Here is a 25,852-nt window from a genome sequence, read left to right as displayed (position 1 = left end):
CGACGATTACGATCCCCAGCAAGAAAAGACTTTTATCCAGTACCTCGACGTGAACAGTTTGTACCCGTACGCGATGACTTTCCATCTCCCGACAGGTGGTTTTGAGTGGGTCGATCCTTCGAGGTGGAGCGAGATCGATTTTCTCAACATTCCTCACGATTCGGACGTGAGTTACGTGTATGTGGTAGACTTGTTGTATCCCGAAGAACTGCACGCGCTCACCAAGGATTTTCCCCTGGCACCCGAACACAGTAGCGTGGACGAGAACGAACTGTCCCCTACCAGCGACACCTGAAAGATGCGTTGGCGCTGAACGCCCCTCCCACAAAGAAACTCTTGCTGACGTGCTACGACAAAGAACGCTACGTCGTTCATTATGCATTGCTCGCTCTGTACGTGAGGTTGGGCATGAAAATAAAACGTGTTCACAGCATCCTCTCGTTCCGCCAAGACAACATTTTGCGAACCTTCGTGCAGAGAAACGTCGCGTTGAGGAATGCCGCGACCACGAAATTCGAGAGACTTCTGTACAAAACCATGTGGAACAGCACGTTCGGTAAGTCGATACAAATGTGAGACGCATGAAAAGGTACGCTATAGCCTACAACAAAGAAAGTGCACTACGAAAGGCTAGCTCCGTCGACAGTCAGCATTTTCTCATTCTGAGTGACAAGTGCATTTTGTATGAGATGAAACAGCGCCGCATCAAATGCACGCACCCCCTTTACGTGGGCTTTGCCATTCTAGAAATATCCAAAGTCCGAATGTACAGCTTCATCTACGAGTCGCTCTTTTCTCGCTTAACGTGTCCAGTGCAATTGATCTATAGCGATACGGACAGCATAATTTTTTCTCTCACGTGTGAAAGCCTGGAAGAACAGCTGATGAAGATTGAGAATGAGTTAGATCTGTCTCCTATCCACCGGACCACCCGCTTTCAACGACGAGCACGCGAATCAGATGGAGTACTTCAAAGACGAGACGGGAGGCGGAGTTATTCAGGAAGTCGTAGCCATCCGAGCCAAAATGTACAGCATTCTCTTAGCTGGGTCACACAAACAGATCGCGAGAGCGAAAGGAGTTAAGAAAGACGTGGTGAGGAAACACTTATTGCACGAAGTGTACCGAGATTCTCTGTTCAATGAAAAGACAGTCTCTCAGAAGCAGTGCACCATCCAGAGTATAAAGCAAACAATGTACACCATTTCGAGACTCAAGAAGAGCTTCGTCCCCTACGACGACAAACGCTATCTTGTGGATGCCGTACACTCCTTCCCTTACGGAAGCTGCGAATACGGTGAGCTTTGTTATGTTTTGACAAGTATACAATTACGATAGTACTCTATCCTTGTGCAGCACCGGAAAACCCGGAAGAGAGCCCGAGAGCGTCGTCCTCAGACATCGAGTAACCATGGAACAAAGAGCTGCACGCGCATGTAATCGAGAATAAAAGTTAAAGTCGGAGACATGCTTCGCTCTCTCTCTCTCGCAGACAGATGAAGCACGGGTCATCGTGGCAGTGTGGTAGCGGAATGGGTGTACGAAAAGAATGACCATTCCGTCATCGTACTGGCACCGTGACCCGCGCAATGACGACGTCACGATGAAGATTCCACACATCCTTTCTGTTGAGGTAGGTCAGGGAGGGTGCAGGCATCTATCGACCAACTCCTTTGTATGTATTCAATAAACATGTTTCAGTGAAAGAAAAGACAGAGTCTCGTCAAAGTTATTCGGACTGTTTAATGCGTTGCATGTCAATAACCAATCAGTATTTCAATAAGTCGGTGACAAAGTTCGCGATGTAGACTGCTTGCAAATGTCGATGCTTCCGCAGGGCGTGCTTAATATGAGCGATGGCACGAGCGAGAAGGTCCACGATGTCTGCAGCGATGTAGTTGAATTCTGCGTTGGGCAGACTCACAAATTCGCTCATCAGTCCCAGGGGTCCGTCCGGAACCGTTATGCAGACGTTCTTGTAACGGGCGTAGATCCGACGAACCATCTCCTGCAGCGGCCCCGGCGAGATCTCTCCTATATTGCCAAAGCCTACCATGTCGATCACGTAGCGAAAAGCAGTGATGACCAGCTCGTTGCGGGGACTTTCGCTGCTGAAACATTCCTTCTCCACTTCTTCCCAAGAAGCGTGGGTGCGGGAACAATTTTGTAACGAGTGGTAGCTGAACATCTTCACGTATTGATGACGTGAGCGCGGTGCGCGCTGCCTTTATACAGACAAATGCGCGCGCAAAGAAAGGAGACTGAAACCGAAACTCAGAAGCCACCCGTCGCCGCTAGGAGCGCGCGCGCGCAGCGGAGAGCCGAAACCGAAAACACCCGCGGGCGGGCGGCGGCGCAGAGGGCGCTAGGAGCGCGCGCGCGCATGCGCGGTCGGATGGAGCAGAGGGCGCGCGCGTATGCGCAGCTGCCGCGGCGCATCGCCTCAGTCAGTTTCTGGCTGGCTGTCGCGGAGAGCAGACGTACGCTCGGGTGCTCCGCGCTCGCTCAGTTTCTCCTGGCTGATGAGCAGTCGACGCGGGGGAAAAGGTGAGTGATTTGCCACGCTCCTTTTCTCGCATGTTTGCCGTGTTTAGCGGTGGCCAACGAGTGATTTGCCGATGTGTGACTGCGCTCGTGTTAAGCCTTCTCTCGCATGTTTAGACTTGTTCAGCAGTGACCAAGCCTTTTCTCCGTGTTGACGCACGTTTAGCGGTTCCCGCCTTGTGTATAGTGTTGTGACGCTGTGGTTAGGCCTAGTTGATTGCCTTTTCCCCCCGATGCGTACTGTTTTCTGTTTAGCAGTAGCGGTTTTCTCCCGCATGCCTAGACTTGTTCAGCAGTGTTGCCATTTTTACCTGTCGCTAGTGTCTTTCTCGCACAGAGCTACCATGGTGGCGCCATCTGGTGTGATGCCTTGAAACTAAGTGGCCACCTGTCGTCGATCTCTGCAACTGCTGGGTGCCAACTACCAACATGGCGGGCGCTGGTCACTCGGGTGTTGCGGAGCGGCTTCTTCGCCGTGGCATCGTCGATTTTCGAATAAATTGTTTCTCTCCACTCTATTTCTATATATCTATTTTATTTTATACCTATTTATTTTATTTTGTATGGACTCTCGTAGTGCACAACTGTCGGGTGGTCTGGACACGAGTTAGACGCTCCCCAATTAATGTGGTGGCTCCCTGGAGGGTGGTGATTAATGTGGGGGTCCCAATTAGCTGTAATTGCTAATTAAACGTGTCCAGAAGCCTTGTAGCGTTGTGCACTATGAGAGTCCATCCCATACTACTACTAAACATTTAAAAAATGGGAACAGCATACTAGCCATAAACCAACACATTACAATACCTGCAATATTTTAGACAAATATGAAATGACATCGGTGCATCTTTACAACACCTCAACACAACAAAATATAAATTGTAGACTAGCTATATGAGCTAGTAATTGATTAAATTACGTTTATAATGTAAAAACATTTAATGAGCGTTATATCACAGTATGAGGCATCGAGGTACACAGAATATCAGACATATACAAAAAGAAATCCATAGTAGACATGTCATAAACTAATTATCTATAGGGGGATTCCACGCCGGATCAGGCAGAGTGGTCCCGTCGACATCTTCAATTTTTGTTTTGTTTTAAACATATATTAAAGCCTTGTCCTTAGGAGGCATATTGGCGCTGAAAGTAGCTGAAAATAATTGGTGGATATTTTTAAGGAATTATCATTCAGATGTGAGCTTCATATGCAGCTTGACGCCCCGCATCTTCAAGCTATTTGTCATACTCAGCTTATAACTTTTTTTTTTCACGTATTGTCTGTGGTAGGTAGCATTGAATCCTAGGTTGTGAAGATCCTAAGATTTGCTTTCGAGGAGATAAAAAATCGCAAATTTGCCTCATTTGTAAAATATGGTATGTTTTGGGAACCTCACTAGTCATCCCCTAGTTGTGATACCCGAAAGTAATCTACATCATTGTGTTCGTCTCGAAATGCCTTTTCTTCGCATAGCGAGTACGTCGTATTGTAAACTAGGGTAACGCCCCAACAGGCTTTTTGTGAGGGATATTTACGGAGAATGCATAAATTCGACAGCGCGCATCCCATATATTACTACTCGTAATATCTGTCATTTTTCTCGCAAGCGTTCATCATGGCGACCAAAAAAAGCACATAAAAAAATTGCTTCAGAGATGGTCGAAGTTAGGCTCGTAACTCAACGTCGTTCGCAACATCACTTCGACCATCTCTGAAGCACTTATTTTTGTTTGTTTGTTTGTTTTCCTTTGTGGTGCTGTTTTGAGTCGCATGATGAACCTTTGTGAGTAAAATGAACGTTGTCACGAGTGGGAATATGTGGGATGCGCGCTGTCGAATTTACGCATTTTCCGTAGATACCCTTCATAAAAAGACTGTTGGGGGCGTTGCCCTACTTTGCGATACGGTTTACTTGATATGCGAAGAAAGGGCGTTTCAAGACGAACACAATGACTCAACGCAATACAATTAGGATGTGGAGATGGAAGAAAAGCTGTAGGACAGCTTGACAGGTTCTCATCCCCAAAGTTTACACTTCGAACCAGCACAATAAGAAACAATGCCAAAGTTTAGCCTTCAAACTAACGCAATAACAAGAAAACAATGCCCAGTAATCATACACACTACACATATAAAACACACTATCACGGTTCCAGAAGTGACTGCAACCCGAGAAATGAAATGACATGGCTCAGCTTCAATGCCATGTTCCAAGCATCTATTTAAGGTAAAAGCAAGACTGTATAGGTAAAAGCCATTTTTGTTTTTGCCCAACATTACAAGGGGAATCGTTTGTCTGTAATGTAAATAGATGAGGAAACTTAGGCATTTTTCTGTGCATACATATTAAGCGATGGTTATACAGATTGAACACACTTACAAGATTAAACTTTTTAAAATACGCTTTCACAGAGTTACAATAACCAATAATGACCACAATACGAATTATCTTATTTTGCATGATGTGGAGGCCTATTTAGACTATTCTTAGTTGTCGTACCCCAGACTAAATGGCAATAGTTTAGGTGAGACATGAACAGTGAACGGTATAGTAGTAGCTTAATTCCAAAAGCAAACATATGTATATGCCTAGCGGTCATGCCTAATATTTTGCACAGTTTATTCTGAACGTATTCAATGTTAAACGTAGCGTGTCTCTCATGCTTGTCCTCATTCCAGTTTCGATGCATCGAATGATCATGTACCAACCTGCCCATCAACGAACGTATTCAATCTGTTCATCCCATAGCAACTGTTCGTCAAAGATAGCGAACCGGTAAAGATGAAGGAAGGGAGTTGCCTCAGGACAGGAGCCGCCGATATTTCGAACAGAGACTGTTCTTCTTCTGGGCACCGTCCTCATCATTGGCATGGTATTTAAAGGGTTAGGTGTGACGTGTTTAAAGGTTCATGCGAATTGTGGGTCAGCAGTCCGGAGGGAAGAAAGGGTCCTACGGGCTTCTACGGCCGGAGTGAATGCCCGCTTTGTTAGAGTGTGGGGGAGATTATATGAATGAACTGATCTAGGCTCCTGACCGGTTACAGGAAAATGGGAGGTTCACGAACACGTGGACGAAACGGGACAACAGGAAAGAATTGGCAAACACAGCGAAAGATAAGGAGGTTAGCGGTTACGTGGGGAAAACCCCAGTTTTCTCCCGTCTCTCCCCGTTTCTCGTTTCTCCCCGTGGAAGCATATGTGTTACGTGGGGAAAATCCCCAGGATTTTCCCCACGTAACACATATGCTTCGACGGGGAGAAACGCACATTCAAGAAAAACGAGAACAAAAAGAGTATCACCAGGTGGACAATGGGCGTACGCATGCGAATTTGTAGCGCGGGGATAGCTTGGAGAATCACAACTGTTCAAGGAGCGTCCTCGTGCTTTGGCCACATATCGTGCGACGTTATCTCGTTCGATGCCATCTCTCCCTGTGATAAGTTTGACACAAATCAAATAAGAAATAAAAAAAACTACAGACACCCAGATCAAATGTGACAATTTACATTTCCTAGACCGTGCATTATTTGAGACCATGAGACGCCAGGAGCCAGAGTGACCGTTAACCAAGCGAAAGAAAAGACGCTTTGCACACGAAACCATGCACGTGTTCTCAAAAGGCAGGGCCCGTATAACAATTGAAAAACAATATGCGTCAATATAGGTGTAAAGGCGTAATATTTCAACGCAGAGCCTCACTTTATCCGTCAAACAAACAAACAGTAAATCATGTTCCCCGTGCCATTTACGCATAAAACTCCGCCCTTTACGCTTACAGCGAGCGCGTTTACGGGTACTAGGAATAAAACAGAGCTTGACGGATACGGCGTCTGCGATTTTGTCGAAATTTACGCTTAGTAAGCGTAAGAGTGGACGTAAGCGTAAATTTATTCGTTTCGTTTCTGAGAGTAGGGACAAATATAGAAGAAAACTCATTTTGTAAAAAGGTCTAAACAGTTTTTTGCCAGGTGTGATTCTCATTGATCACAATTCTAAGCGGCATTTCAACTTTCTGATCCTTGAGCGGGAGCTTTACGGCGAAAGTTCTATGAGAAGCAGAGGAAGCAGAGAGTGTGGCCAGTCAGATCATTGTCAAGAACAACAGAGCAAATCGACTTCTTGATCTTGCTTAATCATGGTTATACGGTTTCAAAACATTTCCAGCAGCTGCCGACCTCTGAGATGCAAAAACGCTTTCAGGTAGAACAGCGAATTTTGCAGACTTGTCTGTTTGCAACAGGCATAAGTTATTTTTGGACAATTCATTACGAACTAACTTAACAGGAGAGAGGTTACGGTTTACGGAACGGTTTCTGGAAGCCAGAGTGTGCGAAATGTGGCGTACTGCTGAGTAATGAAAGACGAGGATAAGGCGGATCAGTTATGACAGACGAAACCTTATAGCTGCAAGCAGCTATATCTAAACGGGAAGGGGTAAAGTTTAAACAAAACTTAGGGCCCTTTGATAAAATCGCAGTTGTGCGAGCAGACACGGAAGCACAAGTAGGGTTTATAAAGCAAGAAGGCGGCTTTTTTTGGATTTGGCTGGTGAGCAGGCGCACGGACGGAAGATCTCAATGCTGCAAACTTGAAAGAGAAGGCAAAATTGCATAGGGCAGTCCACTGAGCAAACTCCACGGTATGACGAAAGTTTGGCCCAGAAGCAGTACCCATAGGGTATCCGCCGATGAAACAAGGAACTTAAACTGCTCACTCACAACAAGTCAGTGTGATGTCAGAAGCTTCTTCCTTTGCTAAGGTAGGTCCTGGTGTTGAAGATGGCCACAAATAGACGAGACGAACCGTCTTTTCCGCAGCTGGAGGCCCAGGAAGCAGAATTCAGCTTGGGTGGTAGCAATGCAATGTCCAAGCTTACAAAGCGTGAACAAGGCCTGGAGACGCCATAAGGGCTCGACACAGAACTTGGGTCCAAGTTTCAGGATGCTTTCGACATGTTAAACACATCCTGATGGGGCGGGGGGGGGGGGGTTCTTCTTCGTTTTCCCGTTTGTTTTTAGTTGGTGCGCGAACTTCCCCGCCCCAGCAGGATGTGTTTAACATGGGTGGCGTGACCGTTCCAAAGAGTGTCGAGAGCATCCTGAAGCTTTGACCCAAGTTCAGTGTCCAGCCTAAAGTCACTAAGCCTGAGTTGCTTGCTGTGGTCAAGTGGATTGCGGGCGCGCTCCACCGTAAACGCAGGCAGATTGCATTGACCAGATGGTTCCTTCACTTGGAACGATACTTGTCTCTACGTCGGGCCACATGAGCCTGTCCCTCCCAGGTCACGCGGTATTTCAGTTCCACTGTGAAGAAGTTCATTACATCCGACAAGGAAGGCGTTTCGTTGTGATTCCGGAGCAGGTTTTTCTTCAGACGACCGCGGAGGCTTTGCAAAAGAACTTTGTGACCACAAGCCCGCTACAAGAAAGAACGGCGTTTAATCCATTAGTAGGATTTGCCAGACTCAGAATCCAGAAGGGCTCTCCAAGGCTGTAAAGTCAACTTGACAACCTGAAGATGTGCAGTTTCTTCAGCAGGATGGTGCTTCAGGGTGGGAATTCTTGTCTATAGATGTCGAGGATTTATTCTATTCAATCCGGCAGGCAGCCGTTTAACAAGCGGTTGAAACCCAAACTGAGAGACATGGGTTGATAGGTTTTCAGAATGCTGCTGGTAGATCCGGAAGCCCATTTCATGAATTACTGTCTACCTACCTTGCAGCTACAATGATCAAACACAAAGACACGTTTTAGATAAAAAAGCGACACTCCCATTGGTTCAGGTGTTTCGCCCATACTCTGTGAAATCTTTCTTGGTAAATGTGACGAACGCATTGAGGGGGAATTGAACAACGTATGTCAGTGCCATAACTTTAGGTACGTTGATGATTTCTTAGTGGTTTATGACGAAGCCGGTGAGATGGGAGCTGAGGGAGTGCTGGATGTGTTCAGGAGTTGTGCCGTGGGGCTCAGATTGACGTCTGAGATGCATTTTTTGGACTTACACTTAGAGAAAACACCACAGCATACATGCTGGAGATATAATCCTCGCAATCAAGCACGAATGACGCCGAATGCTTGTGAGCGAACGCGCACATCCTAATGCTCCAACATTTTGTGAGAGCTTGATCCATTGACTATTGACGGAGAACGCGTCCACATACATCAACTGAATCTTGTACGGAATGCATTAAAAACAGCTTATAATAAGAGGTGTAATACCAATGTACCACGGCACATCTACTTCTGAGCATATGTTCACAAACATTTAAAATAACGCGCACGAACTATTTTCAGCTCGCACGAGCCACTATGTGTTGCGGCAGGGAAATGTTTTACGGCGTTCCCTCTTGGCGACATCGCGGCCGACGGTCCGGTCGCCTGCTTAGTCGATTTGTTTAGAATAAATTTTAATTTCAAATTTTTATTCAAATTTCTCTTGAATATTTTTGATGTGGTCTGTGTCCTGGAATTTCATTTGTTTGAATTTGTTCGAATTAGTTCATCCTCAAAACGGATGTACAGCGTTCTTCCCAATCAAACCTTATTGCTTAACTTGAGAGTGATGATGTACTGTTGGTCACCATTAGGCTCGTTCCATTAGCAATTGACTTCTTCATTATTGTAGTGGCGGTAACGCAACATATCCCATTTATTCAATTGGAAAGCATTTTCTCATTGATACACATTAGGCCAGTTCCTCATTCCTTCTATTGGCACAGTCTGTAATACACAACACGTTCGATCCCAATAAATCAATTGGAAATCGACATTTCTCATTGACGCCCCCTAAATCAATTCGTGGAATTGGTTCCTTGCTTCGTTGATGTGGTCTTCGCCACGCAACACGGTCAAGCCGGGTTCCGCGAAGGCAGCTTCCCTGCTCAACTTCCAATTCAGTCAATGAGAAAGAGGCGGCTTTAACACGTTGAACGAATTATCAGTCTGATTTCTCATTGAATCTCATTGAAATTTCGTGGAGAAACGAATGAGATCGTGCCTACTATTTCCAGCAGCGTTGTTTCCAATGACAAGCAATGAAGACAGGATATTACGATCACAGTTCACATACTCGCTTCGGTGGATCAGCTGGTTCGTCTGCTGATCCAAAGTTGAGGGTTCGGTCCGTTGTGAAATGCGATAGCATTTCCTTAACTCACTTTTGGTCCATCCAGGACGCTTTCACTCTCGTGATGGGTTCATCCAGGTTTATTTATTCTGCGCCCCGGCTGATAACAAAGGTGCATAGAAATTATGTAACTTCATTATGTCATCAGTAATGGGGAATAGTAGCAGACAGCCAATACATTTTAATCCAAAAGAAGCCAATTCTAATTCATTTCTAATCGAACTCAATCAAGCTGTAACCTGGGACCTGATCTAATCCAACACCAGCAAATTCTACTGGCCGATCGTAGCTCATCCCTTTATGCTAACCAGCTGACTTGGCTGTGCCCTCAATGATGAGTGGCCCAATTCGAACCTACTGATCGATGATTGATCAGCTTGGCTCTGCCCGTTCGCGCTAATGAGCTGGCTCAGCTCCGTCCCTTAACGTTGATTAGCCCATTTCAAATCTACTGATCGATAATTGGGTAGCTTGGTTCCACCCTTTGTGCTAATGAGCTAACTTCGCTCCACCGACTACATGCTGATTGGTCCGTGCTAAGCCCTCTGATTACTGATTGTGCTACCCTTTATGCTAAGCAGCTGGCTTGGCCCGTCCAACTTGTTTGGTCCATTGCAACTCTACTGATCGTAGATTGGCTCTCCCCATTTTCCATACTTCGAAGATGTGTGACTGGGCGCATCTAACTCCTCCCCACTGATTCTAAGTCTAGCGATTGGCGCTTCACGTTGACTGGCCCCATGCTCAGCCTATCGATCGCTTGGCTCCGCTCATTTCACGACGAGTGGCTGGTTCCTTCAGGTTGTCACATCCTGACAGAGCCAGATGGCGTGCTCCGCAGTGGCTCCACTGTAGCTTTATCTTAGAGAGACAAGAGAAATGCGTTTATTGAACCTTGAGCGGGTGCAGTCTTCGAAAGATGATTCCCTGATGGTGGTCATTGTTCCTCGGAAGTGTCGGATCATGTAGGCGTCTCTGGGGCAGGTGCTAAGAAAAATTTCGTCCTCGGTAAGTTGACACTTCCACGTGCACTGGATATCTTCGTAGTTGTCACTCACGTCCAGCGATTGAATGCACGTGCACAGCGATCAAGTAGCATCCCTGTCCAGGTAAATGCTGGACCGCATAGGTGTCATACTCTGACTACTGTCATACTATCACACTATAGTACTATCTTACTCTCTAACGGCCAAAATATGGCCCGGGCATTCGTGTGCGTAGGTGTGCTTATCCTTCTCCACCTTGATGTTTCTATTACTGTTGCTGTCGTCCACTGCCAGCGTGCATGAGACGAGCGAGACGCGAACAAGGTACCACGAAGGGAGGAAGAGTGGGAGTTGGTGATAGTTCACGTCGCTACAATGCAGCACTCAGACGGGACGAGGGGCGGTTAAAACAAGGAGACAAACGTAACTGCAAACTCTCAACTGCCAGGAAATTGTTTGCGCAGGCATATTTAAACAACAATAAGAAAGATAGGTAGAAAGATTCTTGTTGTTGTTTAGATATGCCTGCGCAAATAAATTCCTGACAGTTGAGAGTTTGCAGATATGTTTGTCTCATTGTTTTAACCACCCCTCGTCCCGTCTGAGTGCTGCATTGAGTGACAAGGTACAAATCCTTCCAGTGACACAATCCAAGTGACACTGTTCCTTCTCATCATCTATATCATGTGAGGGGGGAAGAAGACGGGGTGAAATCCAGCTATGTAGCGCCAGCTTACCATATTCGGACTTTCCGTATAGGTAGAGTCAAAATCATTGTAGAAGTATCGCTTGTCGTCGTACGCCATGAGAGTTCTTTTCCATATCTGGTGGTGTACATGCAATGTTTATTTTCCACTATTGACACCTGCTCGTGCGATGCGCAAGTGTGCTTGAATAGGGTATCGCGGTACGTATCATGGAGGAGGTGTTTGGTCATAGTGTTCTTTTTGGGCTCTTTAGCTCTTGCAATTTGTTTTCCCTGGCTAATTTGATGAAGTACATTTTGGCTTTCAAACACATTACCTCCTGTATGGGCATGCTACCAGTTTCACTTTTGAAGGCGCCGAGCCTACCACGATTCCTCTCGCTGTACAGTGGATGATCCCGCTCGAAGGAAGACAAGTCTAAAAGGTGGTCGGCGATCGCTCGTAACTGATCCTCGTGGTCCTTGCAGAATAGGCCGACGGTCACAGAATCCGTGTCAAAGTAGCAGGTAATCACCGGACAAGTGAGCTTTCTCAGCTTCGTAGTAGAACGAGTACATTTACTCTAATTTACGCTATTTTACGCATTTACGCTAATTTACTCACTTCTGAAATTGTAAGGCCAATCTGCATTGGGAAATCTCATCGCGCTTTTCTTTTGCGCATTTCGTATATGACGCAATGGGGAGATAAAATTAGCGTTCTCACACATTTTGCCCTACGTACGAGGCGAATCGCCATATCCTCATCGGGGGCTACTCTATTACCCCTCAATTTAATTATTTTAAAGCGTTCTTCCGCAGAACGCATTATTTGAAATTTTCTAGAAATTTTGCTCAGACGTCGTGCCCGAGCCAACGCGTTTGGCAGCGTTGTCCTCAATGTAGGGACGCAGCAACGGTTCCTGACGAAATTTTAGAATTCGGTGGATTTTCGTGACACTCACCAGTAATCTACAATAGAGTGTAAGCAGCGCGTAATGAACGACATACTCGACCTTGTGCTTGCACGTGAGCAACAGCTTTTTGCTGTTAGCTGGCTGATAGATCAATCCTCCGAAGGGCCCTTGGGACGGCCGCCTTCTCGGGAGCTAGAGGGAAGTACCGCGTCTTAGCGTGGACAGACTTTGAATACTCCAAGTCATATAGACACACGTACCTCACGTCTAAATTCGTGGGGTGACGCATACAATTCACGGAGCTAAAATCCCTGACCCATTCGGAATCGCCGACAGGAGGTCCTTTATCATACTTAACCCGTAAAGATGGTTGCAATCTACCTATGATATGCACACCTCCTCTTTATCGGGATCATACTCACTCAACAGAGGGTTGTTAGCCCGTAAAGGACGTCTGCTCGCCCGACAAGCCCGCTTCTAACACCCCATTGAATTGTTGTCTACATGACCTCGTCGATGGTTAACTCCAATTTTGCTCGCGTGTAATTTATGCGCATTGCAATAAACAGAACGCCAGAGAAACACAATGAAGCAATTGCGATCCACGCGCGGCATAGCACACACGTAAGAAGAGCTGCATTACGTCTGCATGTAAAAGAGCATCCGTTTTCAGGTATAATGCATTGTAATCCCACAGATTCGAGCATCCAAAGCGTTCAAATACTTGAAGCGCGTACTGGTAGTCTTCGTCGCTTATATCCTCACCTCAGAGATCGTTTCGAAAGGCGGATTTCGCTGGCGGAGCCAATGCATCATACACCACGAAAGAACTAAAATGGCAGTACACGCTCCCCTGCTGAAAAAAAGCAGGCTCGATCTCATTCAGCGCCCGCATCAATTTAGAACAGTTTCAATGAGAATTTATGCATCAAATACATTTAATGTGAATAAAGCAGTTATTTCTCGTGGAAGTAATGAGAATTTTTGTGAGAAAGCTGCCTTTATGTTTGAACGCTCCAACAGACGTTACAGTGAAGGAGTCTTCCCGGAAATCAGGGGCTAATTTTTCAATGGGAACCAATGACTTTCAATGAGAACTTGTGTCCTGAAACTCATTTGCTCCATATTTCAAGACTCATTTACCCAGCATCAGTAGCGGCAAGCCTGAAATGCGTGGACATGTTATGGAGGGATATGAGAAACCCGAGGGTGGTATGGGGGAGTGGATCACTATAGAAGAGCAAGACACTTGAGCAAAAAGAAGGCTCTCCCCATTCTCAGAAAAGTGGACGCCTATACGCTACACCATCTGGCGATACGAAAGTTTAATAGAAGACGCGTCATCGCGCTATAGATAAAATGCGTGTGGCAAATGGATCTCGCAAACTTTTCAAAATACAAGAGGTTCAATGGTGGCTAACGCTACATTCTCGTGGCGATTGATTCCCTGTGTTTTGATTCCCTGCTGTTTTCTGCGCACCCTTCCGCTAAAGACGAAACGTCCTGCCGAAATAAAAAGGGGTATGGTACGACTTTTTCGGGGAGGTAATGTCCCTACATGCAACAACAACTACAACAACAACAACTTTATTTTGACTTTGGAGAGTGGGGAGGTTCATCGCCAGAGGCGATACTCTACCCCATTGCTGGTGGGGGTCTGAGGAATAAAATAACTAGCCCCTTCACAATAACGATCGAAGTCCGATGGTGTCCAGAAATGCCAAAAGAACTTTGAGCGCAGATCGTTGCTTGCTGGATTGGGCCAGGGACCAAGCAATATCGATAGGGAGAAGGGGTGAGAGTACAGCTGACGAAGAGACTCGGAGAGTGCGGTTCGGGAAGGTTGGTAGTGGGGGCAATGAAGAAGAATGTTCTCCAGATCCTCACGAGCACCACAGTGGCAGCAGGTGGGAGAGTCAACTTGTCTCAAGCGGCAACGCCACTGAGCTGTAAAGGCCACATCAAGGCGCATTCGGTAGATTAATGCAGCATCTTGACGAGAGGTGTTTCATGGCATACGGAAAGCGAGCGTTGGATCAACTCTGCTCAACACTGATGGGGGGGATAATGTCGGTTGTCTATTGGCGGGAAGCCAAGGGTGTCACGAAGCGTCGCGGAATGGAACGGCGGTCTCCTCTCAGCAGAACAATTCTGGTCCGTACTGATATGAGAGTGCTGCTTCTGCGGCGCTGTCTGCCTGCTCGTTCCCCACGACACTACAATGGGCTCGAACCCACTGGAGAACTAGTCTGTGGCCTGCTGTGTAGACAGTGTAGTAAGCCATTAACACATCTGTGACTAGGGGTGCGGATGGGCTTCGTATGCCGGAATTTTCAATAGCTTGAAGTGCAGATTTGGAGTCTGTGAAGACTGCCCATTCCTGCGGTGTGAAATCAGTGTTGTGTTGTAGAAAGAAAAAAATGACATAGAGTTCCGCAGCTGTGGAGGAGGTTGGATGTGACAGGCGTCGTCCGTGCACTACGCTTTCGGATGGTATGATGAATGCTCAAGCTGACTTGTTGTTTCGGGATGCGCCATCAGTATATGCTGCCGTGAACGTAGAAACCTTCTCGTCTACCTGAGCATGAAAATGGGCTCGGAGGACTTGAGGGGGTGGGGACCTCATCTCTTCTTTCCAGAAGGTTTCGAAGGCTTAAAAAAATCGGCGGTACCGGCAGAGACCAGGGGGCTTCTGGCGGTATTATGTCCTTAGCTATGAAGCAAGTGAGAGTTTGGCGTGTCCTTTGCGGTACTCGATAGAAGTCGCTTTCAGGGCGGTAGCGAATTTTCGTGAGGAGCGGGTGACGGGGAATGTGAGTACGCAAACGTAGGAAGCGCCGAGCCGTTTCACGTTCACGTAGAACCTCAATCGGGAGTTCACCAGCTTCAGCCAGTACTCGCCGTGTTTCAGCCATTCTTGGAACGCCGAGGCAGCGACGAAGGCTTCGAGCAAATAGCGACCGAAGGGTATTTAATGATGTTGTTGATACGCTGTGCAGAATAGGAAGGCTGTAAAGCACAATCGCCTCCACCAACGCCGCGTGAACTGCGAGCAGAAAACGCTGATCACAGCCCCATCCTGAGCCAGAAAGATGTTGAATTGCGGGGAGCCATCGCTGCACTTTAGTTTGAAGGTGTTTAGTTTGAATGTGGCAAGCCCAGCGCAAGTCCGAGTTGATTACCACGTCAAAGAAGCGGTGGAAGCGCACCTGTACAAGCTTCTTTCCCCCAACTCAAAGAGGGGAATTGGCCGTAGCTTTGCGCGTGAAAGGGAGCTCGACACACTTTTCGGGTGAAAGGTCCATCCCCAGGTGCGTGAGGTACGTGTGGACATTATTTAAAGCGAGCTGCAGGTGGCGCTGTATGGCTGAGCGTGATTTTCCTACTGTCCAAAGGGCGACGTCATCTGCATACACGGAAAGCGACACTTTGCAAGGAATTACTGATTGTAGGCCGGCCATCACTACATTAAAGAGTGTCGGACTTAGAATACTTCCTTGGGGGACTCCTTGAGGAACAGGATGCTGAGGGCTTTGGGCTTGGGACGTACGGACAGCGACAGTTCGGTCCGTAAGGAAGTCTTGGAGCCAGATGAAGAGCGGACCGGATACCCCAAACGAGCTCAAGGCGTGCAGCACACAAATGTGCGAAACGGTATCATATGTGCGCTCGATGTCGAGGATACCCCATAGGACGATCCGTCGACGGGCACGAGCATGTTGGACAGCAGAAACTAGGTCGAGAACTGGATCCATGGAGTTTCGGTGGCGATGAAATTCAGTCATTTCGTTAAGGAACGCACGTTGTTTTTCGAGCCACCAGTCAAGGCGTTGCGAAACCATTCTCTTCATCAGTTTCCCCATACAGCTTGTCAGGCTCACAGGGCGAAAGGAGGATATTATCATTTGGGGGCTTGTCTGGTTCGAAGATGGGAACAACCTATGCCGTCTCCAGGTAGGTGATAAAGATACTTGTTGCCAAGAAGTAATATACACACGAAGGAGAGCTTGGAGTGACTGCCCGTCAAGGTTTCGCAGTGCGGCATAGCTGATTCTATCGGCTCCCGGGGACGAGCCGGCGTTCACAAGCTTCAAGGCTGCTTTTAGCTTGATTAGTGTGTTACTACATGCATCTCTTGCGACAGAGGAGAGAAATTCTACAACAATGCTCTCAGGAAGTACGCGGCAGGAAAGAAGATCCTCCCCAAGTAGCACAGAGGACCGGGAAAATGTGGGAAGGCAAAGATGATCTCAGAAACGAACTGTATCCCCGTTGTTTTGATTTATTGTACTCAAATGTTCATTGGCGAAGTGTTTGTTACACATCATCGCATATTTTGTGAGCAGTTTCCCAATCCTGAGTTTGACACACTGAAATTTGTGGTGCTTCTTGTCCTTCAGGTAGGCATCAAAACTAATCCCGAGTTCAGTGCACTATGTATTGCACTAAGGAAAGTCACTGCACCATGAATTATTTTTTCACCTCTACCATCTTCCTATATTTGGATGATTAGTCTAAGATAGAGAAAAAAGAAGAGTTTTTTATTGTGATGGTATGTACCATCACTAAAAGGCGTTTTCACACGTGAAATATGAGCATAGTAGAAAAAAATCGCGCACAGCAGTCGATTGATTCTCAACAGTGCGGACACCTCCCTCCTACTCTTGTGGAGGCCACGTGATTAATGACGGGCACTCCGTTATGATGTGGCATTATATGTGGGTCCACTCCTGGCGCTCGCTAGTGACGTCGGTTGCGATCGGACACCGACACCTGTCCAGGTGAAGCGACTGGCTGCAGCTCGCTCTTTCTGCACACTGTTCTCCCGAGAGACGCATGCTTATCACATACTCTTGCCCCTTTTAGTAAACGTGGCGTTGGAAACATGGTCATCGGAACCGTATTTCTCCAGTGAACTTTCTTCGGTTCTTTATGGTTGCACGACCAGGATACGCACTACAACGAAATCAGGAACTCGTGTGCATTGAGCCCAACACTCGTCCAATAGGGACTGAGGATGTCCAAGTGCAATGCGAATGAAAGTTGCGATCGTACAACCAGTTCAATAAGTCGTAGACAGGAAGAATACATTTTGACTCTCTTGTTTTTCGTGGAACGAATATGAGGAGAGGCGGGCCACGGGAGCAACTGATAAATTGAAATGTGCCGTAACAAAACATTCGACAGCCGAAATATTTTCCGAGAATGATTTGTACACACTGAACGACAAATTAAAAGCCGTTTTCAGTCCTAACCAAATCTTCTTTCCATGCTCCTTGCATGTTGTACGCCAACTTGATGCGATGTTTTGTCCAGCCTTCCATGTCCCTGCCTTAGAACGGCTTTATATCCTGCGGAACGCAACAGGGACAGGCTGTTTTCATTTTTCTCACACTTGCTTCGCACGCTATGCAGATCCAACGAGCTATCCACACTCTAGGAGCCCACCGCATCGCCACCTATAGGCCGTTTTCCTCGCGAATTGTTAGGAAATTGTGCGAAAACAAATTACTTATGGCGCTGTTAAGCCAATCACATTCCACTGGAGATATAGACAATAAACTTATGTAATCAGCATCTACTCAAGAAAACTTAAATTTAACTGTTTGTAGACGTGTTGCTGTACTTTTTGTATTCCTTGGTCGTTGACATATTTGTTTTTATTTCAGGGTTCGATACGAAGTCGACGGTGCAGTACAAGCCAGGGGGTTGGAAGCCTACAGGTAAGTTCACACATGATGCACCATTCATGGTCTCCACATAAGCTAAATTGGAACGGACGAAAGATGAGCCCTACTTTGATAGAACTTTCATGCAACAGGTAACTTTCCCTGCTGGTAATGGTAGACTCGATCTCATTCATTTCTTCGCGAAATTTTGATGAGATTCAATGAGAAATCAAAATACCAATTCGTTTATCGTGTGAAAACCGACTCTTTCTTATTGACTGAATGGGAAGTTAAGCAGGGAAACTGCCTTTGCGAAACCCGGCTCCGCCGTGGTGTGTAGCGAACACTACATCAATGAAGCAAGGGACACATTCAACGAATTGGTTTAGAAGGCGTCAACGTGAAATGTTGATTTCCTACTGATTTAATGAGATCCGAAGCGATGTGTATTACAGACTGCGCCAATAGAAAGAATGAGGAACTGACCTAATATGTATGAATGAGAAAGTGCTTTCCAATCGATATAATGGGGTTCGATATGTTGCGTTACCGCCACTAGAATAATTTGAATGAGAAGTCAGTTGCTAAGGAAACGAGCGTAATGGTGACTATCTGTGTAGTAGCAATCACTGGAAACAGACTGCCGCCAACGCACATCTTGGTCTAAACACGATTTAATTAGCAATTAGAGTTAATAGGGACCCCCATATTAAACAGCACCCTCCAGCGTGTCACCACACTAATTGGGATCATCTAACTTGTGTCCAGACCAAGCTGTGAGTTGGTGGCAACCTGTGTCCATAAAAAAGAACAATAGACAAAGATAGAGTGAAGAGAAACAATTTATTCGAAAATAAACGATGTCGTGGCGAAGGAACCACTCCGGAACGCCCGAGTGACCACGCCCGCCATGTTCCTTGTTGGCGTCGGGTAGTTGCAGAAATCGACGACGGGTGGCCACCTAGTTGCAAGGCATCACACCAGATGCGCCACCACCATTGCTCTATGCGAGAAAGACAAGATACTATCAGGATACTATCAGGAGGTAAAAATATCAGGATACTATCAGGATCAACAATATACTATCGGGAGGTAAAAATGGCAACACTGCTCAACAAGTCTAGGCATGCCAGAGCGCGTGGAAAAGGTCTAACCGCTACTACTAAACAGCACGGAGAAAGCAGCACACATCGAGGAGAAGGCTTAGGGGCAACCGGTTACGCCTAACCACAGCGTCACCGCACAACACTACGCAGCTAACACAAGGCGGGAACCGCAAGACGCTAGCTACACATCGCTAAACATGCGACAAGACGAACAAAAGGCCGCTATGGGTCACTGCTAAACAAGTCTAAACATATGCGTACAGGGCACGACAAACGTGCGAGAAAAGGCTTGATACCAGCGTGGTCAGACAACGTGCAAACATCGGTAAATCACTCGCCTTTTCCCCGGCGGCCACAGTGGGACCGATCCTAAGCGCCGCCAGGCACAAACTGAGCGAACGCGGGGACTGCGGAGCGACCGATCGCACGTCTGCACCCCACGAGATCCAGCGAGCAAGTGAGTGGGGCACCGCGCCGCAGCATGAATAATAAGTAGTGCATAATTATCCATGCCACGTTCGCATACGCGTACTTCGTTTGCGTTGTATCCGTGGTCCCCTTTTCCTTATCGAACCATACTAGTCACCCAGGACAGCAGTACCAGACGAGAACAGAGAAGAATAAATCACATCAGGTTTAATGACACATATCAGTTCGAAATACATAGAGTTATCACAGGTGTTGACGAAGGGTACGTTAACCACAAATAAACAGGAAGTTTCACTCAATGTCCATTCCTAACCTAGACCTACACGTACAGGCAGGTAGTGATTAGCTGTTTGTATTTTCTCACAATGGGTCCGTTGCAAAAACCATGGCATCGTTGGTGCGTCGCTGATTCGCTAACACTCACGCTATCATGGTTGGTCTTGCTATCACGAGACCATTTTTTATCCTCGGGGCCAACAACACGGGATGCACAGCACTCATCTGTTCACAGGCGTTAATCTTGGCCTACAGCTTCGAAATGTGAACATCGCTTCCTGTGTAATCCAAAAAACGTACGAACTCCGCATTAAAATCCATGAGTACACGGCACGGATAAAAGAATGTACGGACAAACGAGCGCACTGGTATCATGTGCCCTGCTGTCGTTCACAGGTAACATTGGAACCAGTCACAAGTAGTCGGTGCTGGGTGCACGAGTTCCTAGTGCTGCAGATCTTGTTCAGTTGTGATAGAAAACTCGACCGAGAATAGTTCCGTTATCTGCACTGCAGATAATAGAAAAGTTGGCACCATTTTCGTGGAGCTGCGCCGAGCCTTCTGAAGCGTGCCGATCGGCCTTCAGCTTTTATATCATGTGCCCAGTTGTCGTTGACAGGTAACATTCGAACCAGTCACAAGTAGTCGGTGCTGGGTGCACGCGTTCCTAGTGCTGCAGATCTTGTTGAGTTGTGATAGGAAACTCGACCGAGAATAGTTGCGTTATCTGCACTGCAGATAAAATAAAATTTTGCACCATTTTCGTTGAGCTGCGCCGTGCCCTCTCAAGAGTGCCATCGGCCTTCAGCTTTTATATCATGTGCCCAGTTGTCGTTGACAGGTAACATTGGAACCAGTCACAAGTAGTCGGTGCTGGGTGCACGCGTTCCCAGTGCTGCAGATCTTGTTCTGTTGTGTTAGGAAACTCGACCGAGAATAGGTGCGTTATCTGCACTCCAGGAAGAATAAAATTTTGTATAATTTTCGTTGAGCTGCCGCCGTGCTCTCTGAAGACTGCTGGTTGGTCTTCAGCTTTTACATCATGTGCCCTGCTGTCGTTGACAGGTAACATTGGAACCAGTCACAAGTAGTCGGTGCTGGGTACACGAGTTCCTAGTGCTGCAGATCTTGTTCAGTTCTGATAGGAAACTCAACCGAGAATAGGTGCGTTATCTGCACTCCAGGTAGAATAAAATTTTGTATCATTTTTGTTGAGATGCGCCGTGCCCTCTGAAGAGTGCCGATCGGTCTTCAGCTTTTATATCATGTGCCCTGCTGTCGTTGACAGGTAACATTGGAACCAGTCACAAGTAGTCGGTGCTGGGTGTACGAGTTCCTAGCGCTGCAGATCTTGTTCAGTTGTGATAGGAAACTCGACCGAGAATGGTTGCGTTATCTGCACTGCAGATAAAAGAAAATTTGGCACCATTTTCGTGGAGCTGCGCCGTGCCCTCTGAAGACTGCCGATCGGCCTTCAGCTTTTATATCATGTGTCCTGCTGTCGTTGACAGGTAACATTGGAACCTGCCGCAAGTAGTCGGTGCTGGGTGCACCAGTTCCTAGTGCTGCAGATCTTGTTCAGTTGTGATAGGAAACTCGACCGAAAATAGTTGAGTTATCTGCACTCCAGGTAGAATAAAATTTTGTATCATTTTCGTTGAGCTGCCGCCGTGCTCTCTGAAAAGTGCTGGTCGGTCTTCAGCTTTTACATCATGTGCCCTGCTGTCGTTGACAGGTAACATTGGAACCAGTCACAAGTAGTCGGTGCTGGGTACACGAGTTCCTAGTGCTGCAGATCTTGTTCAGCTGTGATAGGAAACTCAACCGAGAATAGGTGCGTTATCTGCACTCCAGGTAGAATAAAATTTTGTATCATTTTTGTTGAGATGCGCCGTGCCCTCTGAAGAGTGCCGATCGGTCTTCAGCTTTTATATCATGTGCCCTGATGTCGTTGACAGGTAACATTGGAACCAGTCACAAGTACTCGGTGCTGGGTGCACGCGTTCCTAGTGCTGCAGATCTTGTTCAGTTGTGATAGAAAACTCGACCGAGAAAGTTCCGTTATCTGCACTGCAGATAAAAGAAAAGTTGGCACAATTTTCGTGGAGCTGCGCCGTGCGCTCTGAAGAGTGCCCACCGGCCTTCAGCTTTTATATATGTGTCCTGCTGTCGGTGACAGGTAACATTGGAACCAGTCACAAGTAGTCGGTGCTGGGTGCACCAGTTCCTAGTGCTGCAGATCTTGTTCAGTTGTGATAGGAAACTCGACCGAGAAAAGTTGCGTTATCTGCACTCCAGGTAGAAGAAACTTTGGTATCATTTTCGTGGAGCTGCCGCCGTGCCCTCTGAAAAGTGCCGATCGGCCTTCAGCTTTTATATCATGTGTCCTGCTGTCGTTGACAGGTAACATTGGAACCAGCCGCAAGTAGTCGGTGCTGGGCGCACCAGTTCCTAGTGCTGCAGATCTTGTTCAGTTGTGATAGGAAACTCGAACGAGAATAGTTGAGTTATCTGCACTCCAGGTAGAATAAAATTTTGTATAATTTTCGTTGAGCTGCCGCCGTGCTCTCTGAAGAGTGCTGGTCGGTCTTCAGCTTTTACATCATGTGCCCTGCTGTCGTTGACAGGTAACATTGGAACCAGACACAAGTAGTCGGGGCTGGGTACACGAGTTCCTAGTGCTGCAGATCTTGTTCAGTTGTGATAGGAAACTCAACCGAGAATAGGTGCGTTATCTGCACTCCAGGTAGAATAAAATTTTGTATCATTTTTGTTGAGATGCCGCCGTGCCCTCTGAAGAGTGCCGATCGGCCTTCAGCTTTTATATCATGTGTCCTGCTGTCGGTGACAGGTAACATTGGAACCAGTCGCAAGTAGTCGGTGCTGGGTGCACCAGTTCCTAGTGCTGCAGATCTTGTTCAGTTGCGATAGGAAACTCGAACGAGAATAGTTGAGTTACCTGCACTCCAGGTAGAAGAAACTTTGGTATCATTTTTGTGGAGCTGCCGCCGTGCCCTCTGAAGAGTGCCGATCGGCCTTCAGGTTTTATATCATGTGTCCTGCTGTCGTTGACAGGTAACATTGGAACCAGCCGCAAGTAGTCGGTGCCGGGTGCACCAGTTCCTAGTGCTGTAGATCTTGTTCAGTTGTGATAGGAAACTCGACCGAAAATAGTTGAGTTATCTGCACTCAGGTAGAATAAAATTTTGTATCATTTTCGTTGAGCTGCCGCCGTGCTCTCTGAAGAGTGCTGGTCGGTCTTCAGCTTTTACATCATGTGCCCTTCTGTTGTTGACAGGTAACATTGGAACCAGACACAAGTAGTCGGTGCTGGGTACACGAGTGCCTAGTGCTGCAGATCTTGTTCAGTTGTGATAGGAAACCGAGAATAGGTGCGTTATCTGCACTCCAGGTAGAATAATTTTTTTTATCATTTTTGTTGAGCTGCGCCGTGCCCTCTGAATAGTGTCGATCGGCCTTCAGCTTTCATATCATGTGCCCTGCTGTCGTTGACAGGTAACTATTGAACCAGTTACAAGTAGTCGGTGCTCGGTGCACGCGTTCCTAGTGCTGCAGATCTTGTTCAGTTGTGATAGGAAACTCAACCGAGAATAGTTGCGTTATCTGCACTCCAGGTAGAATAAAATTTTGTATCATTTTTGTTGAGCTGCGCCGTGCCCTCTGAAGAGTGCCGATCGGCCTTCAGCTTTTATATCATGTGCCCTGATGTCGTTGACAGGTAACATTGGAACCAGTTACAAGTAGTCGGTGCTGGGTGCACCAGTTCCTAGTGCTGCAGATCTTGTTCAGTTGTGATAGGAAACTCGAACGAGCATAGTTGAGTTATCTGCACTCCAGGAAGAAGAAACTTTGGTATCATTTTCGTGGAGCTGCCGCCGTGCCCTCTGAAGAGTGCCGATCGGCCTTCAGCTTTTATAGAGGTCAGAGGTCAGAGGTCTTTTATTTTGTGCAATATTTAGAAATACAAAATAAACAGAACCACAAGGCAAGCCTGTGACGTGGTTCTTGCAGCAATCAGGGCACAATAGAATTACAAAGTATCAATACAGAAAAAAAGAGGTGAAAGACACCAATCATACAATATAACACTCGTATGCTCTTCAATGAAATTTCAAGGAGCAAAAAAGAGGCACCGCCTCTGCTATAGACTTAAGGGTGAAGACATTGCATATCAAAAGAAATACCCTAGGTAAAAGAAAAAAAACGAAAATGGGAACAACAACAAGTTTTTTACCCGAGGTACCCTTGCAGTTTGCGGCGGAATGAGAAGAATGACGGGGTATCACGGATAACATAGGAAATACGATTCCATAATATACCTGAGAAGTAATAAAAGGAAAACAATCCAAAATTAGTACGAGGACAAGGCAAAGTTAGCATTAAAGTATCTGTTCTGAGATTGTGTCCATGTATCAGGAACTTGGGTTGTATCATACATGAACTTGCTATATTATGGATAATCATATACAAAAGTAATAGACACTTATATTTAAGTAGAACAAAAATGGGCTTAATGTTCAATAACGAGAAAGCATACGTAATTGAGTCACGAGCTGGCACATGTAACATTATGCGCAACGCACGTTTTTGTAATACGTAAAGATCAGATAGTCGGGACTCATACGTAACACCATAAACTTCAAGGGCATATGTTATGTGGCTTTGGATCAGAGCATGATACACCATCAAGAATGTTTGTAGTGGTAGAACAAACTTCAACCGGGAAATAGCAAATAGTCCATTCGTAACCTTTTTACGCACATGATCTATGTGGAATGACCAGGATAAGTGTGAGTCAATGTGCACCCCCAGGAACTTAGTCACAGCAGCCATTCGTAATTCCACACCTCGCAGCAACAGTTTACTATGGTGTAGTGGCAGATTTCTTGTGTATCATGTATCTGTATATCATGTGTCCTGCTGTCGTTGACAGGTAACATTGGAACCAGCCGCAAGTAGTCGGTGCTTGGTGCACCAGTTCCTAGTGTTGCAGATCTTGTTCAGTTGTGATAGGAAACTCGACCGAAAATAGTTGAGTTATCTGCACTCCAGGTAGAATAAAATTTTGTATCATTTTCGTTGAGCTGCCGCCGTGCTCTCTGAAGAGTGTCGATCGGTCTTCAGCTTTTATATCATGTGTCCTGCGGTCGTTGACAGGTAACATTGGAACCAGCCGCAAGTAGTCGGTGCTGGGTGCACCAGTTCCTAGTGTTGCAGATCTTGTTCAGTTGTGATAGGAAACTCGACCGAAAATAGTTGAGTTATCTGCACTCCAGGTATAAGAAACTTTGGTATCATTTTCGTGGAGCTGCCGCCGTGCCCTCTGAAGAGTGCCGATCGGCCTTCAGCTTTTATATCATGTGTCCTGCTGTCGTTGACAGGTAACATTGGAACCAGCCGCAAGTAGTCGGTGCTGGGTGCACCAGTTCCTAGTGCTGCAGATCTTGTTCAGTTGTGATAGGAAACTCGACCGAAAATAGTTGAGTTATCTCCACTCCAGGTAGAATAAAACTTTGTATCATTTTCGTTGAGCTGCCGCCGTGCTCTCTGAAGAGTGCTGGTCGGTCTTCAGCTTTTACATCATGTGCCCTTCTGTTGTTGACAGGTAACATTGGAACCAGACACAAGTAGTCGGTTCTGGGTACACGAGTGCCTAGTGCTGCAGATCTTGTTCAGTTGTGATAGGAAACCGAGAATAGGTGCGTTATCTGCACACCAGGTAGAATAAAATTTTTTATCATTTTTGTTGAGCTGCGCCGTGCCCTCTGAATAGTGTCGATCGGCCTTCAGCTTTTATATCATGTGCCCTGCTGTCGTTGATAGGTAACATTGGAACCAGTCACTAGTAGTCGGTGCTGGGTGCACGAGTTCCTAGTGCTGCATATCTTATTCAGTTGTAATAGCAAACTCGACCGAGAATAGTTCCGTTATCTGCACTGCAGATAAAAGAAAATTTGGCACCATTTTCGTGGAGCTGCGCCGTGCCTTCTGAAGAGTGCCGATCGGCCTTCAGCTTTTATATCATGTGCCCTGATGTCGTTGACAGGTAACATTGGAACTAGTCACAAATAGTCGGTGCTGGGTGCAC

General features: G+C 46.6%; 1 protein-coding gene across 2 annotated transcripts in view; it reads left to right on the top strand.

Annotated features, from left to right (window-relative positions):
- LOC135369999 (uncharacterized) overlaps positions 1 to 25,852 on the top strand; it is a 155,227-nt gene that overhangs the window by 123,445 nt on the left and 5,930 nt on the right. For both annotated transcript variants that reach the window (XM_064603644.1, XM_064603645.1), the window contains one exon: positions 17,933 to 17,986. In XM_064603644.1, coding sequence (XP_064459714.1) covers positions 17,933 to 17,986 — 54 coding nt within the window. The remainder of the gene's footprint in view (positions 1 to 17,932; positions 17,987 to 25,852) is intronic.

Source organism: Ornithodoros turicata, chromosome 10 (genome assembly GCF_037126465.1).
Source record: "Ornithodoros turicata isolate Travis chromosome 10, ASM3712646v1, whole genome shotgun sequence".
Taxonomy (NCBI): domain Eukaryota; kingdom Metazoa; phylum Arthropoda; class Arachnida; order Ixodida; family Argasidae; genus Ornithodoros; species Ornithodoros turicata.
The sequence above is the reverse complement of the archived record's forward strand: the minus strand, read 5'-3'. Positions and strand labels throughout refer to the sequence as shown.